At 44.3% G+C, this 18036-nt stretch overlaps 1 protein-coding gene across 1 annotated transcript; it reads left to right on the plus strand.

Annotated features, from left to right (window-relative positions):
- The first annotated feature begins 124 nt into the window (after window positions 1–124).
- ARL6IP5 (ADP ribosylation factor like GTPase 6 interacting protein 5) lies at window positions 125–16041 on the plus strand. Its single transcript, XM_038411608.2, has 3 exons — window positions 125–739; window positions 14747–14964; window positions 15380–16041. The coding sequence occupies exons 1-3, from the start codon at window positions 564–566 to the stop codon at window positions 15550–15552; spliced, it is 567 nt and encodes a 188-aa protein (XP_038267536.1). The 5' UTR covers window positions 125–563; the 3' UTR covers window positions 15553–16041.
- The last annotated feature ends 1995 nt before the right edge of the window (window positions 16042–18036 follow it).

An 18036-nucleotide genomic window follows, 5' to 3' on the forward strand; every position in this document is an offset into this window, starting at 1 on the left:
ACCTGCAACAATTCTCCAATAAGAAAAGGAGGACTTGTGGCACCTTAGAGACTAACAAATTTATTAGAGCATAAGCTTTCGTGAGCTACAGCTACTCTGAAACCTGTAATTCTCCAATAGGCTCATTCAGGTCATTTTGTTAAATTATTGAGCGGCTCTGCCCGTGACGAGATTCGCCCAGCTGCTACGATCTCACCCCTCGAGCGGCAGGGCTCGTTTGGGGTTAACTCGAAAGACAGCTTTGCAACAAACAGCGGCGGCGGCGGCGGCACAGGCCCGGAGGGGGAAGAACCCGGGCTGAAAACGCGGCATTTAAAACGCCGCTCTCGGGGCGCTGGCCGCATCGCGTCTCGTTCCCATTGCCGCAGCCCGCCCCGCGGCAAGCCGCCGAGGAGAGGAAGCGGAGACGGGAAGAAGGGGAAACAAACCCCGCCCGGCGGCGGCGGCTTCGCATTGGCGCCGCGGCCCGCACAGCTGAGCCGGCCCGCGGCGCTGATTCGCGGCCGGGAGCTCTTTAACCCGGCCCAGCGGAGGTGCCCCCGCCGCCGCCGGCTGGGAGCGCGATGGAGGTGCAGGTAGCCCCCCGCAGAGCCTGGGACGACTTCTTCCCCGGCCTCGAGCGCTTCGCCCGGCCGGATTTCAGAGACGTGTCCAAGTGGAACAACAGGGTGGTCAGCAACCTGCTCTACTACCAGACCAACTACCTGCTGCTGGCTGCCGCCGTCCTCTCCGTCGTGGGGTGAGTCGGGGGTCTGCCCCCCTTCCGCCTGCGCTGCTAGGAGCGGAGCTCCGGGTTTGGCCTCCTGCACTTGCAAAGGGCTGGGCTTGGGCGGGCCGGAGGCTATGGCGGCCCCTCTTGCCTGGGCTGCGGTGTGGAGCAGGCGCGGCCCCGAAGCGGGGTGTAGGGTCCGGCCGTGCCAGCGTGTCACCCACGCAGCGCCGGAGGCTTCGAGCCTGGGCAGGGTCGGCAGAGGAGGCCGCTCGGGTTGTCCGCGCCCCGGCACCGCCTCGGCGGCTTCCCGGAGCAGGCTCTTACTTCGCGTCCCTCCGGCCGCCCGAGCCGCGGAGGCGACATAGAATATCAGGGTTGGAAGGGACCTCAGGAGATCATCTAGTCCAACCCCCTGCTCAAAGCAGGGCCCATCCCCAATTTTTGCCCCAGATCCCTAAATGGCCCCCTCAAGGATTGAACTCACAACCCTGGGTTTAGCAGGCCAATGCTCAAACCACTGAGCTATCCCTTCCCCAAGGACTGGGCAAGAACTTGGCGGTATTAAGGGAGGCAGCAAACATCCTTGGGGGTTCACACTGAAAACCGGAAGAGTTGGGTCTAGTCACCTGCAATAGCTGGCCAGAAAAAGGGTGTAATTCAGTGGAAGGTGTGGCTCGCTTTTTAAAGCGCAGGGATGGGGTAGGAGTCCTAAAACAGCGCCTCCCTCTGCCCCCCCCCCCAGTCTCCCTCTTTCTGGGTGTGCTGCATCCGATGAAGTGAGCTGTAGCTCACGAAAGCTTATGCTCTAATAAATGTGTTCGTCTCTAAGGTGCCACAAGTCCTCCTTTTCTTTTTGCGAATACAGACTAACACGGCTGCTACTCTGAAACCTGGCTAGAGAGCGAGAGGCTTGTTTTGGAGACCTACATCGTTTACATTTTTTGTTTTACGTTAAGTTGTGTGTTTTTTTTTTTTAATGTGCTCAGTCTCAAAAAAAAAAAAAAACAACAACACTGAGTTTAGGAACTGGCTGCTGTGTAGCTCTCTCTTCATAACTGTCTGCTTTTCCTTTTAAAAATAAAACCACTTCCTCTGCAGTGATGTGCTTTCTGCTTAAAGGGTGACCAGCCATAGGGCAGCATCAGACAAGTTGAAATTTAGAAAGTGTAGTTGGCTGTTTAGGCTTTTTGTATGTGTTTTTTCTTCTCTTCTCTTCTTCCCTCCCCCCCCCCCCCCCCCCCCCCAAACTTCAGGGGCCAATTTTGTTCAGTCATGGTATTGCATCTGTTGTGTCTGAGGTCAGGAGAGGGCTCCAGCTCTGTTGAGGTGGAGCAGGATCAATCCCTGAAGCAGTCAGTGCTGGAAGTCCAATGATAAGGGCAGGATTGTTTTGCACATGGGGTCTCATTTGGGTATTGGTGTACTCTCTGAGCGCAACTGCACCATGGAGCCCTTCTGCTCCTGGAGAAAGTCTGGAGACTAAACATTTTACCCCTTTCTGATGGGGATCTGGTGTGGCTCCCTCTAGAGTATTGCTGTAAAACTTGTGTTAGGGTGTTTTAAAAGCAGATGCAGAAAATAGTGATGATGGGGGTGGGGACCGCTTAATCTACCAACCAAACCATTTGCAATTATCCTGTCCAGGCAGGTAAAACAGCAACACTTATCTGAATCCAGAGCACTTAAATAGTGAATTGGGGGTGGTGAGGATTATCTGTTGTCTGAATCAGGTCTGTCTTTAAGCCTATGAGCCAGGGCACCATCTCATTTATATAGCATGTTGTAAAGATGCCAGATCGTTCATTTAAAACATTAAACCAGAATGAAAACTTGCTAAAGCAAAGAACCTACATCCAGTCAGACTCCTTGAGGCCATTAGCACACATGGCCTAATCTGAAGCCCCTTGAAAGCTGGCAATACTTTTTTTTTTTTTTCAATTGACATCAATGAACTTTGGATCAGACTTTGAGAGGTGAAGTACTTTCCTTAAGTGGGTGATATTTTTACTTTGTATACTAGCTATGAACTGGCACCATGGGATAGAATATCTTTTTCTTCTGCCTGCTCTAAGCTTGAAGGCTGCTGGTAACTGGGAGTATAGGGGTGTTGTATGGCCAAGAGATTAGAACATGGGACTGGTAGGCAAGACTCCTGGGTTGTCTTCCCAGCTCTGTCACCTTGAGCAAGCTACTTGGTGCTTCTTTAAACACAAAGTTGCACTGGCTTACTTCACTTTAGTCTACCCTTAACTATTGTCAACATTCTTGCATAGCTATAATAGACAAGTAGTTTTAGTTTAGACTGGTGCAACATCACACCGTTAGGTAAATCAGTACAACTTTGTGTGTTGGCCAGGTGTTAGTTCTTCTCTACCTCAGGTTGCTAACTAATGTTCAGTTCTGAAAGGCAGATAATACATTAGTCAGAATGTACTTTGCAGCCAAGGATCTCAAAAGCACTATAAGCTGTTGTTGCCACCTCAACTTGAACCTGTTTGGTCTCCTCAATCATTTCCCTACCAGATGTACAATACTCAAATCCTCAATCCTCTAGAATGAGGATGATCTACATGTAACTGGGGAGGGGGGGGATTACTCTTTCTGGCACTGTGTGTTGAATCTGCCACTAAAACCCCCCAGCATGCATGGTGCACAGATCCAGAACAGTTAATGTTATGGATGTTTAGTTTTCAAAAATAATTCCTGAAGTGAAAATACCAGGATAAGGCACATCTGGAGTCTGAGCTCTTCTTGCTTCTGAGTTATGATCCGTACTATGTGAAGACTTTGCATCCTAGGAGTGCTGATCCTGCCGCCGTTGAACGGAATACAAAACTCGCTTATTTTAGCAAAGATCAAGCCCTAATGGGGAAACGTCCGTACTTCTGGGTATGCATTACATAAAGCTGCCCTTTTTAATGGGGGACAGACTGTGGCAGATTTCACCAATTCAAATACTGAGTGTGCTGAGTGGGGAAAGTAAAGAAAGCTCTGCCGATAAATCATAGACTGTCATTTTGTCTAAATTCTCCATGCTTAACTGTTCACTGGGCAGCAATCCAGTACTGCATTATGGCTCTACATCTTCTAGAAAACCCTGTCGAAGATGAGATTTAACTTATAAAAACACTTGTGTAAGGCCGCAGTGACAAGATTCTGCAAAAAGGCCATTGCAGTGTACCAAATCCTTTCTTTCTTTCTTTCAACAGGGCTAAATTTGCCCCATGGTCAACTCTGTTTTAGAGTAGCCTAACTCATCTCATTCAAGCTGGGTGTCTTGTAACCCTGGGCTGTCTGATTTCCACACTGTAATAGTTTGGCAGTTGTGGTGGTGTTGGGCAACGTGATCCTAATTACTTAGGAATTGTGTGTCTTAAGCATTGCTAGTAAGATAGTAAAACCATAAAAACCCTCTTTTATAGTTGTAAATTGAATCTGACAAGATGGAATTTAACATTAGACATCCAACCACAAGTGAAAACAATGAGGAGTCCTTGTGACACCTTTAAAGACTATTTATTTGGACATACAAGCCAAGCAAGCCCTAAGATACAACTGCATTTGCTCCAATCCCTCAGACAGAAACAAACACGTACAGGATCTCTATCAAGCATTCTTAGAACTACAGTACCCACCTGGGGAAGTGAAGAAACAGATTGACAGAGCCAGAAGGGTACCCAGAAGTCACCTACTACAGGATAGGCTCAACGAAGAAAGTAACAGAAGGCCACTAGCCATTGCCTGTATCCCCCAACTAAAACCTCTTCAGCACATCATCAGGAATCTACCACCTGTCCTGGAGGATGATCCCTCACTCTTACAGACCCTGGGAGACAGGCCAGTCCTCGCTTACAGACAGCCCCCCAACCTGAAGCAAATATTCACCAGCAACTACACCCCACACAACAGAAACACTAACCAAGGAACCAATCCCAGCAACAAATCTTGTTGCCAACTCTGTCCGTATATCTATTCAAGGGACACCATCATAGGACCTAACCACATCAGCCACACCATCAGGGGCTCATTCACCTGCACATCTACCTATGTGATCATGTGCCAGCAATGCCCCTCTACCATGTACATTGGCCAAACCGGACACTCTACGCAAAAGAATAAATGGACACAAATCGGACATCAAGAATTAACATTCAAAAACAAGTTGAAGAGCTTTTCAATCTCCCTGGACACTCAATAACAGACTTAAGTGGTCATTCTTCAACAAAAAAAACAGACTTCAGTGAGAAACTGCAGAACTGGAATTAATTTGCAAACTTGACGCCATCAAATTAGGCCTGAATAAAGACTGGGAGTGGCTGGGTCACTACAAAAAGTAATTTTCCCTCTGATATTCACCCCTTCTTGTCAACTGTTGGGAATGGGCCACATCCACCCAGATTGAATTGGCCTAGTTAGCACTGACCCCCCACTTGGTAAGGCAATTCCCATCTTTTCATGTGCTGTATATTTATACCTGCCTACTGCATCAGATGCATGGAGTGAAAAACAAAGTGGCTTATAGCCCATGAAAGCTTATGCCCAGATAAATTTGTTAGTCTCTAAGGTGCCACAAGGACATCTCATGGTTTTTGCTGATACAGACTAACACGGCTACCCCTCTGAAAAATCAAGTGAGTACAGGATACTTCTACTTGGGATAAGGAGCTGTATCTATTTGTATCCCTTATGCTGAGCACACTGTGTAAAACTGCAGTATTATCTCTATATAGCTTCCCCTAGTTTAGTAGAGAATTCATGTGATACTGTACCATCTGAACACTAATCTTATTCCATAAAAGCTATCAGTGTGTAGTAATCCCAGATGGCAAAGTATAAAGGCCACTAAGTAATTGGCCTGTTATGTGCACACTTCCTGTGTGACATTTAAAAGAAAAATCCTGCAACCAACATGGCTACAACAACACTGCATTTAAAAACAAAAAATTCATTCATGTATGAGCCCCCCTCCTCCCCCCCAGGACTAAGTAGAAAATTGTGAATCCAGAAATTAGAAGCTAACATTGCTTGGCTATTGTAGTTGCTTACGTTTACAATAAAAGTGCCAGTGGGAATGAATCGCAGTCTGTTCTGTGTTAAAACACATTGTGTAGACAGTAACTTGATTTTTCAAGGCTGGATTTACACAGCAACATAACTCCATATTAAGACTATCTCTCCCACTGAATCCCTGTAGCTATTCCAAGATATTAAATATCCCATTAGTGCTCCAAAATCAATAGGAATTGGATGCTTAACTGTCCTTTGTTTAATTTGTATTTCAGCAGGAGCTCCAGGGCCCCATTGTTTTAGGTGCTTTACAAACAGACAAAAAATAATCCCAAAGATCTAAAGACCTTCTAAAACATTCAACTATAGATCAGTCCTATCATGAAGATTGTACAGTGTGTGTTTTATTCTGATCAGAGTTATAGAAATATAGGACTGAAAGAGACCTCAGAGGTCATTTATTCCATCCCTGTGCACTGAGGCAGGATCAAGTATACCTAGACGATCCCTGCATCCTAGTGGGGGACTCCCACTCTGGCAGGAGAATGGAGTCTTACCTAATAGATTTCTATGCCTTACTGATGCTGCTTTACTAAAAGTCAAATCACTGCATATTCAGTTAAACTTGCACAGTATTTTGGAACTTGTTTGTCATGCACATCAAACACGTAAATTTTAGCTAATAGAGCCTTCCCACTGTAAAAATTGTTATAAAATCTGATAGTGTAAAATGAGTTAAGCATCCCAGAGTCCCTCCTGTGTTAGTCAACAGCTGTCTCTGTTCTGTTGTAGCTGTGTGGGTCCCAGAACATTAGACAAGGTGGGTAAGGTAATATCTTTTTAGTGGACCAGCTTCTGTTTGTGTGAGAGAGACTAGTTTTCCAGCTATGTAGAGCTCTTCAATGTATTTAGGAAATGTATTTACCTGTGACACTTAGTACAAGACCAAACAGCACACACTTTAGCACAAGAAGCTAGAATATTTGTTTTCATCTTAGTTCATTTCCCAAATACTAGACCCGACGAAGAGCTCTGTGTAGCTTGAAAACTTGTCTTGCTCACCAACAGAAGCTGGTCCAAGAAAATATATTGCCTCACCCACCTGGTCTCTGTTCTGATATGGCTTAATATCTGCTTACCTGCAGCCTCATGTTGTGATTTTACCATCCCCACCCTCCAGTCCTTTGATTCTTCCGTTGGCTTACTGCACAGTCATTTCAGTTGACAAACAGCTTTATTCTCCTCTCCTGCTGCCCCACATTAGTTGATTGATTTATAGTTGGAATAATTCCCTATGTAAGAAGATCACTCCAAAGTGGCAAAATTAACTTGGGCTTGGATGGAGACTGGGAGTGGATGGGTCATTGCGCAGAGTGAAACTATTTCCCCATGTTTGTTCCCCCCCTCCACCCCCTAGCTGTTCCTTGGGTGTTCTTGTCAGCTGCTGGAGGTGGTCCACCTTGACTATCACTGCAAAAGGTTTTTTCTCCTGCTGGTGATGGCTCACCTTGGGTGATCACTCCCATTGCAGCGTGTGTGGTGGCACCCATTGTTTCTTGTTCTCTGTGTATATAAATCTCCCTACTGTATTTTCCACTGAATGCATTGGATGAAGTGAGCTGTAGCTCACGAAAGCTTATGCTCAAATAAATTTTAGTCTCTAAGGTGCCACGAGTACTCCTTTTCTTTTTGCGACTACAGACTAACATGGCTGCTACTCTGAAACCTGACTTTATTTTTAATGGCTTGGAGTTGAGCTATTAATAAATAAAAAAACTGGAATGGTAAAAACAGTGAGGGTGAGCAACACTTCCAATTTGTTGCTTTAAAAAATAAATCTGCATTGGATAGGGTTAGCCTCCTCTATGACAAAGCAAAATTTGGGAAGCATCGGAGGGAATGGTGTCTAATGGCCCTAGCAGAGGGATATTGGAAGCTGGTCTGGATTCTATTCCTAGATGGTGCTTCAGTAGCATTTCATGTTTGTGAAGCTCTTTGAGATCTCAGGATGCTAGTGGTTACTGAAATGCTAAATGGACTTGGTTCACCCAGGAGTAACACATCTGTGGTAACTTGTAAGGGTTGGAAATGTATTTCTCTCTTCTCATGCTTGCTTATAGGGTTGCCAACTTTCTACTTGCACAAAACTAAACACCTCTGCCCTGCCCCCCCCCCACTCCATCTCCACCTCCCTCTGTCACTCGCTGCCCACCCTCCCTTGCTCTCTCATTTTCACTGGGCTAGCTGAGGGTGTTGGGGTGTGGGCTCCAGCTGGGGATCAGGGATTTGGGGTGCAGGAGAGGCTCCAGGCTGGGGGAACCAAAGGGTTCAGTGTATGAGGGAGTCTGAAGCAGAGGGTTGGGGTGAGGGAGGGGGTACAGGCTCTGGGCAGGGGGTGTGGGTTCCAGGGTGGGGCTAGAAATGAGGGGTTCAGGGTTTAGGAGGGGGCTCCAGACTGGGGCAGGGAGGGAGAGATGAGAGCTCTGGCTGGGGGTGCAGACTCAGGGGTGGGGCTGGGGATTTGGGGTGCAGGAGGGTGCTCAAGGCAGGGACTGAGGGGTTCAGAGGGTGAGGGAGTTCAGGGCTGGGGCAGGGGGTTGGGGTGTGAGGCTGGGGTCAGGGATGCAGGTTCTGGGCAGCGCTTACCACAAGCAGCTCCTAGAAGCAGCGGTGTGTCCCCTCTCTGGCTCCTACACTGTGGCATGGCCTGGTGGCTCTGCATGCTGTCCTGGTCACATGCACCACCCCTGTAGCTCTCATTATCCGTGGTTCCTGATCAAAGAAGCAGCAGAGCTGGCACTTTGGGCGGGGGCAGTGCTTGGAGATCCCTGGCTGCCTCGAAGTGAGCTGTAGCTCACGAAAGCTTATGCTCTAATAAATTTGTTAGTCTCTAAGGTGCCACAAGTACTCCTTTTCTTTTTGCGAATACAGACTAACACGGCTGCTACTCTGAAATCTACACCTTAGGAGCCAGAGGGGATACATGCCACTGCTTCTGGAAGCCACATGGATGTCAGGCAGGCAGGGAACCTGCCAGCCCCGCTGCGCCACCGACCGGACTTTTAACAACCCGGTCAGCAGTGCTGACCAGAGCTGCCAGGGTCCCTTTCGACCAGGCATTCAGGTTAGACACCTGGCAACCCTAATTACTTAAATGTACAGGACCAGATTTTGCCATCCATTAAACCTATGCAAACTGTACTGGCTTCAGTGAGACTGCATAGATGTAACTGAGGGAAGAATTTGATCTGTGCAGTCTTGAAATAACTCATAAGTGAGTAAAGCAGCATTATGCCTGCTCATTTACTGGAATGTGGGGGGGGGGGAACACAGGCATAACTTTCTTGGGCCTCTAGAGAAAGGGTGTGTATCTTTTTCATATGTATTCCCTCTAAACAAATGTATTATGTTGAGGGTGAGCATAGTCAGTCATGAGGCAGTTAGCAAAAGCTCTGCTACACAATAAGAAACACAGGTTCTGCCAGTGTTTTTAATAGAGACTTTCCTGAAGTAAGGTCGCATGTAAAGCAAAACAAGCTGACAGGTGTGACAGCTGCTAAGTAAGGCACAGGCTCAATCTAGCTCTGTTCTTAAAGCATCCCCCCTCTAAAAGCTTGATAGAGGGCCACCTCTTGAACTGTCCTCTGCCTAGACTCATGTAAAAGAGGAAACTCACGGGAGCGCTGTCTGCCATCCTTAATTTACAAACCATGCTGGTGCTAGCCCACTGGGGGCCATCAGCAGGAATATTTTTGCCCCCCAACACATACTAATAATGAATGGGGGCCCTAAGCAATTGTTTAGTCTGCTTATACCTAGTGCCGGGTCTTCTTACCAAAGGACTATTTGAATTCTTAGCCCAGCTGGCTAGGTTTTTTTTTTCAGTAGCTATCCCCTCTCCCTCGCAATAGTGCTAGACTTCCTTCCTTGCCCTTCACCCAATCAGGCCTACCAGCCTGACAGCTCAAATAAAGTCAATTCCCATATCTGTTTTTCTTGCATTTCTTACTGTAGCTTCTATGAAAGCAAACTCTTCTTCAGAAAGAAGGCAGAGGGGTACTTCCTGTAATTATGAGACTACAGAGAAATTCCATCTCTAAATGGCTGGCTTTTCCCTACTGAGTTGTTCCATTCTCTGCTGGACCCAGACCTCTGGCTCACTCCTCCTTCACCCTAGAAAGCAATGCAGCATCCACTTGGCATGCTGTTGGTTCTGGGCTCTTTATACTTCCTCTTGACACTGTTGTTCCTGCCTTAATTTCTCTGTGGAAAACAAGAACTAATTGTTGCCTTCTTCCCAAGCTTTTGTTTTTCAAGTTGTCTGAGCAACCTAAAACTTGTTGCCACAGTGCTGCTGTCTTATTAGATGCCTTTTAAAGTGTTTGAGATGCCTAATAAACCTTTTAAAGGAGAACTGTATTTAGAAAGTTACCTAGTCTCTGCAAGTTTGAAAGACTTCAATCTAGGCTTCAAACTTGAGGTCTGGGAAGTCACTGTCAGACTGTGATAAGATATAAGCAAGGCCACAACAGTACTTACTGTGCTGTTGAAGGGGAACTTCCAGGACACGGCTTTAAGAGATTGCATATGGGTCAGCATATCTCCTATTCTCAGATACAAGCACAAAAGCATGCACTACCTGGTGCTGTAGTCTCTCCCTCATTACCTTAATAATGAACTGCCTATCATCATTCACTTGTGCAGCCCATGCTCTGCTGAGTGTTGGGGTGTGATACTCCTTTAGCATGCTGCTGCCATTCTACAGACAAGCAGTGGGTTGGTGTAGCTCATCCCAGAGACGGATTCTGATGATTTTCTTAAAGATAGCCGTGACATCAGAGGAGATGCTTCAGATTTACAATGATGTAAAAGAAAAACCAGGCTCTTGGGAAAGCAATTCTGAACCTCAGTCTACAGAACTAATTGTTCTACTTTGGGATGGGGGGGAAGTAGTCTCAGACGACCTATTAACCAATCACTGGTATTTGATAAACGCTGCAAAGAACTCAAACCTATGCTCCAAAATGCAATACCTAGGTTTAACCTAATGAGAGGCAGCTCCACTGCACACCGTTGGCATCTGTAACAGAACCCTCCTGTCACTTACTCTGATATTTTGGACTAAGTTGAAAACCTGACTGTTCACAAGCAAAATATTCTACCTGGAAAACTAGGATTGTCCTGATCATTTGTTCCATCTTCCATTAAATCAGGGGGTGCATTAAATATAGCAGACATCTAGAAAGTGTGATCACAAGTCTGACTTGCACTCTCAGGTAGCAGAAGGCAGCCTTTGTGAAATATGCCAGCATTTAACGACTCCTCTCTGATGGCATTTATTTATTGTGAGCATGGAACTCAATCCCGTTGTAGCATTGTGTGGGCAGGAAACAGTACTGCGTAATGCAGATGGCTTTCAGAAACTATGTTACAGGGAAAATGGCATAAAAGAGACATCCAAGATTGAATTCAACAGTGTTGGGGAATCTGAACCACATGGCTCACAACATGAATATTCATGTTCTTTGGACAGCCGTTACTACTAATCTGCCTTTGTGGCTCTGAATGATCTCATTTGATACTTGCACTCACTGCTTCTTTGTACTCTGCAATTCATCCCACTTCAGAAAGCATGTACTTCAGATTAACGCTTTCCTTGGGAAAACTGTCTTTTGGGATCACTTGCAGCTGTCTTTGCATCTGAGGAAGTTCAACTGCACAAACTCCCTAGAATACAACTTTAAAAAAACTGGTAGAGTTTTTTGGTATGAACTACCTGTCAATATAGAGAAAAATATTCTTCCATTTAATGTTTGGACAGAAGTGATATTTATACAAACACCCAATTCCTAAACTGGAAAAATAAAAGCCTCTGAAAGTTGAAGTGGAACAAATCAACTTTGCTACAAATGTTTAACTTGGGACAAGGCTTTACCTCCCTGCCCCCAAATCTAGTGACCGGCTACTGGCAAACTGTTAAACAGACTAGGTCATTTCTCATAGAAGTTAACAAGGTTAATCCACCTTGTGGAGGGGGAAAGGAGGTGTATTTAGACTTCTTAATAAAATAAACACACACACACACACACACACACACACACACACACACACACAAAAGCACTTTGGTTCTTAAACGTATACTAGCATTACTAGTGTTGTCAGATCAGAAATGCTGCTGCAGCAGAGCACAGATTTAAAATAACTTCTGCCTGGAGTAACGCTGGTCACTTTTTCCAGCCTGGAAGCTTAAGAGACCGTTTTAACCTAAATATAGTCTGTGGTTGACTGCAAGACAAATGACTCAAATGTTGCAACCAGGCCTGCCCTATCAGAATTCCTATGTGCCATGCTGGAGCTCAGACATGAATAACAGAAGCAGGTGGGCAGCTAACTTGCTTTTTTTATTTTTCAATCCAGTTGTCCCATCCTTGTTGGGACAGCTGACCTACAGAGGAAACTGGAGATGAGTTGTTTGAAACAACTCAATTTAGTTTTCCCCTTTCCATTACTCTGACAAAGGATTCTGTGGGATACAAATACTGCCAGTGTAACTAGATGATGTGTACAAAATGGCTCTTCATTTTTGTTGGACGTTAAGGTCAGACTATAAATGCTACAGCAGTTGTCCAATGGGATGAGCCAAGCTTACTGATGTAAGTGTGGGCAGGTCACTTAGTTTTAGTGTTGCATCTGGTTATGTCTGAGATGAATTATGGCCTGAAATACTGGAGTTATAGTAGGGATGACCCCCATTTGACAGTGGCAAATCAGGATCATCTTGGTCATAAGAACTGTTCTATTTGTAACTGTGGGCTTAAAACAAACAAAGTACTTCACACAATGCACAGTCAACCTGTGGAAGTCATTCCCAGGGGATGTTGTGAAGACCAAAAGTACAAATGGCTCAAAAAAGAATTAGCCATAGATGGACCTATCCTCCATAAGCTTATCTATTAGCCAAGATGGTCAGGGAGGGATTCAACCCAATATTCCAGGTGTCCCATAACCTCCAACTGACAGAAGCTGAGACTGGATGTCGGGGGATGGATCACTGGATGATTGCCCTATTCTATTCATTCCCTCTGAAGCATCTGGCACTGGCCATTGTTAAAGAACTGGGCAAGATGGTCCATTGGTCTGACCTAGTATGGTCATTCTTAGTCATTAATAGACCTAAGAGATTGCACTTCATAAGCAAAAATTAATAGCAGGCTAAGCAAGTTATGGTTAGGGGAGGGGCAGAAAAAATGGCCTACACCTATTTGAAGAGTGGTGAGAGCAGGTAGAGTTCCCACCCTACTCCAGATACTCCTAAACTCACTCCCATCCTGGGGTTTTGGTTGTCTAGTTGTCATAATTCAGGACAACTGCATCTGTTTTTCCTCTATAACCCAGCAAGGACATCCACTCTCGGGCTTCTTGCTCCCTGGCCATTGCCTTTCTTTGGTGGAGACCAATGTCTCTCTCCATCCTGACCAGGGCATTCCCAGGCTAAACAGTCCCACTGCCTTCACTATGTTCCAGCAAAAGACAATCTGCCTAAGCATACCTGCTTTGTCTTTCTCCTCACTGTTGTGGGGTAATTGCTCAGGATATGTTACCATTGCACTTACTGTGCAAGCCTATTGATTCTTGGGATGTAAGATTATGGAGAAAACATAGTAAACAATACAAAAACCTACACACATGCTCATAAGTTTACCAGCAATTCCCCTGCCCACCAAATGTCTCTAACATGGGCACTGGCTTGAGGGGTCTCTTGTGGTCACAAGTTCTTAAGTCTCACCTTAGAACTAACTCTGTCTTATGGGGCCTCAGTAGGCCAAAGTTCTTCCAATCCTTCCCTAAGGACTGGGGCTCTCTGTGGACCAGGGGTCCTGTCTGTTTGCAGGACCAGATAAAAGGCCCTGAGCCAGTTTAAAACCAGGCCATTTATCCAAAAATTCTGTTTGGTCCTGGAGAATCGAGTTGGAACAACAATATACAAACCTCTCAGGGGGGGCTTTTCAAAGAGCTGGTAACCAGAGAGAGTGCATGAACGTACCCAAAGTTGCATACAGACTCACAATAACATGCAAGCAAATGCATTTTAATTACAATGGGGCTTCAAAGGATTGAACTTAATTTAATAATGTTGTTAATTCCATAAGGTCTGTCCAGTATGTCTCCTCTATCACACGATCTGAAGTTGAATGTTCCGTTTCCATTCTTGGCTTTCTTGCTGAACTTGGCTGTTTCTAGAACTTCCCAGCAGGACCTCTGTCCTAGACCCTAGTTCCTTCTGACCCTGAGATGCACATGCTACCTGCAGTGTGCTGATGAAAGTAATTGCCCTACCTAGGGATACACACCGTCCTGATTTTTGACACGCGTGATATCTCTGCATCTCTTTGACTTTAACTATATCTGAAGATTTAGAATACAAATAGAAGTCAAAGTACCATTCCGCATAATATAGTGCGGGGGACGAGGAATGTAAATTAAACTTATCTGAAGCTCAAGGCAGTACAGTAGGTAATCACCTCCTGAAGACTAGGTTAGATCTTGTTTTATGGAGACCAGTCCCAGCAAGTACTAGGCCACCACGCTGTCTGGCATGACTGTCTGCTGCTGCTCAGCAAAGGCCCAGGAGTGAAATGGGTGGGTGGTGTTTAGATGTGCTGACAGTGATGCCTTCAGGACTCCTTTTAGGCAGATGTGAGATCCTTGCTTTCATGAGCATTGAACTCCTCCAAAAACCAGGGCAGGAGGAGAATAGTGTGTCTAAATACACATTAGATCAATACTAATTCAGCACATCACTTACCAATGGCTTATGGTCTCTGCATGACAACGTTGTGGCTAACAAAGCACAACGTGAATGTCAGAAGCTGGCTGATAAGGGTTTTGAGGCACTGAAGCATAAGCCTTGTCAACTGTCTCCATCTTTTTAATCATGCAATAGTGAGACACTCAAGCTGAATGCGTAACTCATATGTTATAAAAATGAAGATGTTGGTCAAACACTTTCCCTAACTTTCTCCCCAGATTTCTGAGCCCACTGAACATGATCCTTGGTGGCACAGTAGTGGTGCTGGTGTTCACAGGCTTTGTGTGGGCATCACACAACAAAGACATCCTTCGCAAGTTCAAGAAGCAGTACCCAACTGCGTTTGTGGTAGCCATCCTGCTGTCTAGTTACTTCTTGATATCCTATTTTGGAGGTGTCATGGTGTTCATATTTGGGATAACATTTCCTCTACTGTGTAAGTATAGCTTTTCTCCCTTCCCTTCCCCCCCCCCCCCCATGACTAAAACTAAAAGCTCAAGTTCTATTCACTCTGCATTAACCCTTGGCTTCGCTTGGTATATGAAATTTGAGGTTTTAAAAATTGTGCCAAAACAAATTTTATACAATTGACTTTCAAGGCTGCTAGCAAGTGAAACTTAAAGGAATCTAATATTTTCCTTTTAAGAACAATAAACTATACTGGAGGTAGACATGTACTTGCATGACTGCTTAAGCAGACCATATCAGTACATATGCGTTTTAGACTTCCAGCTTCCTACTTTTGGATGTCAGCTCATTTACAAAGTCATTCAAAGTGCTTTGAGAGCTACTGAAGAGCTAAGTATTCAATAGGGGCATGTCAATTAACAAACATGTATTTCTGTTCTTAGTGATATTTATCCATGCGTCTCTGAGGCTTCGGAGCATAAAGAACAAACTGGAGAATAAAATGGAAGGAATAGGTTTGAAGAAGACCCCTATGGGCATAGTACTTGATGCCCTTGAACAGCAGGAAGAGAACATCAACAAACTGGCTGATTATATTGCTAAAGTGAAGGAATAAGTTGTACATAATATGGCATTCTTGTCTGTTGCAGGAATTTAGTTGCTATTTACTTTTGTCAAAGCTTGCTTTAAATTTGTCTGAGATACACATTGTATAGATTGAAAATGGCAAGATTCAGGTATACAAAGTTATGCATGGCTCCTCTAAGACTAGGGAGGAGAGTCACCTTTCTATAGTATAGTAAAAATGTCTTGGTGTTGCATACATATGCACTAACTGTTTAAAGCACTTGTTTTCTGGCAGGGGAAACAAACATGAATTGCAGTTTCTGAACCTGTTCTTGGTAGCCAGTGTCATGTCTAAGTATTTATAATGCACTTCATTGGAGGGATGATATAGGGGTGGGGCTGTTTAGTGCACTACCAGTTGGCTAAAAATGTCACCAGACAAAAATCTGGCAGTCAGGACTGGCTGAAAGCTTTGCCAATACAATTTTTTTTTTCACTTCCTTCCTTCTCCTCTTCTTCTTCCCCCCGCCCCCCCCCCCCAAAAATAACCTCTAGGGTCAACTTACTTTTTCAAGTGGGTTATAGTCAAGCCATCTTATCTGAAGTGGCAAAGGGAAAGAATAAATTAACCAGTCACCTTGCACGCTCCTAGTCTGTTCATGAAATGTAATATTTCTTATAGCAGGAGATCCAAGTCTAAATGGGCAACATATGTAAACTATATAGCCCCCTTGTCCAGCTCTGCCTACAATACACCTATGCAAATTTGACTGAATTCAGTAGGAGAGGCACATGTCTCTGAAGGTTATGAGCCTTAAATGTCTGTGAAATCTTTGACTCTCGAGGTTCATGACAGTTTTTTGCAATTGCCTTCAATAGAGCCACAATTTCACATTTACAAGGTGTGGGTTTTTGCAACTGGTTTCTTTCTTTTAATACTTAAAAAAAAAAAAAAAACCTGTGGACTGTAAGAATAGCTAGGACACTATCTTATTTGGAGTTCTTTTTTGGTTTTTTTGTTTTAAAACTGTCCCTTAAGATTTTAGGACTTACCTTGTTGTCCAAATTGTGCTCTGACTCTTCCAGTTTAAAGAAGACACTGGCTAAAACATACATCTTGCTAATTTATTCCACTTGTGGGTCTATTCAAGGGAAATAAGACCAGATTTCAGACTGGTAAATAAAACAAATTACGTATTCTGAGAACCATTTCCAAATTCATGGAAGCAATTATTTTCAAGAGCTATTGTTACAAATAGCTTCAGTAAACTTCAGCTTGACTGCAGTCTGTGCTACCTAAACCATATGCATGGAAAAACCTATACAGATTAACAGTGTGTAACAATCAGTCTTGCATTTTTTTTGAGGTCTTTATCTGTAACTGACTTGATTTACATGGCAGGTACAGCAGATATCCCAAAAACCTCTTCAAAGGTCATGTGTACATAGACACGTGTGCATGCGCACACACACCTGGGGTCTCTTTCAAATTAATTGTTTTGGAGTCTGAACACCTCATTCCATGCAAATGTTCCAGAATGATCAGTATTTATTAGAAGCTTCTTTACATGTATATTCCAGGGTAAGAAGCAATGACCTGCTCCTTTATTATAGTACATTGTCTTAGCTTTCGATGAGTAGTTCTTGCTACACTTACAGAAGAGATACTAGCCTATGACTTCATGAATATATGGTTACATTGTAGAATTTTAAAAATTAGTTGTGAAGAATAAAGTTTAACAATTGATAAAACAGTGCATTTATTTCATTTTTTAACTAATCATAATGCAGAAAAGTGAGCTTTAATCAAGATCATGCTACTCTACAATAATGATTCAGTTTGTGACAAACTTTTTTGGTTTTTGAACTATGGTCACTACTTTATATATAACAAAAGCACAACACAATGCACTGTGGGTTGCCTTTCCTTTTTAAAAAGGGAATGGATTTGGAACATGCCATAGTGAGTCATCGCAGTAGAGCCCTAAGAATATCTGTATCCTTTAAGGTGAGTGGGTTTATGGGTGGAGGAGAGTAGGGAGAGCTGCCTCTTTGGACTACTTTGAGAAATGGTATGCTTACCAAGCTGGGTGGTGTACAGTTGGTGTTTTGGTTTTTGTTAAACCAAATTTTCCAGTGTTAGGATGTGACTTATTTTTTTAAAAAAAAAAAAACCTTATAGCATACTAAATAGCACAAAAACTCCAAAGTACTTGTATAGAGCACAGCTACCTTCTGTGAATAATTTTCAGTTTCCAGCCCCACCTAACTAAATTTCTACTTTAGATAAGGCTTGAAGGGAGAAGATTTCTGCCTTCACCTCCCAAGTTAAAAACACCACCTCTCCAAAATCCCAAACCAAGTGGGAGTAAATCAGTACACTATATGCAGCAGGCGGGGTGGGGGAGCAGGGGAGCCTGATTTGTGTGTACGCACACACTTCTACAATAGAGGTGAACTGTCTTCAAAGGAAATTGAAGCAAATGGGGACACCTTCCTGTACAAGGTAAGATTGTACCTTTACAATAATAAC

Source organism: Dermochelys coriacea, chromosome 7 (genome assembly GCF_009764565.3).
Source record: "Dermochelys coriacea isolate rDerCor1 chromosome 7, rDerCor1.pri.v4, whole genome shotgun sequence".
In the NCBI taxonomy this organism is placed as follows: domain Eukaryota; kingdom Metazoa; phylum Chordata; order Testudines; family Dermochelyidae; genus Dermochelys; species Dermochelys coriacea.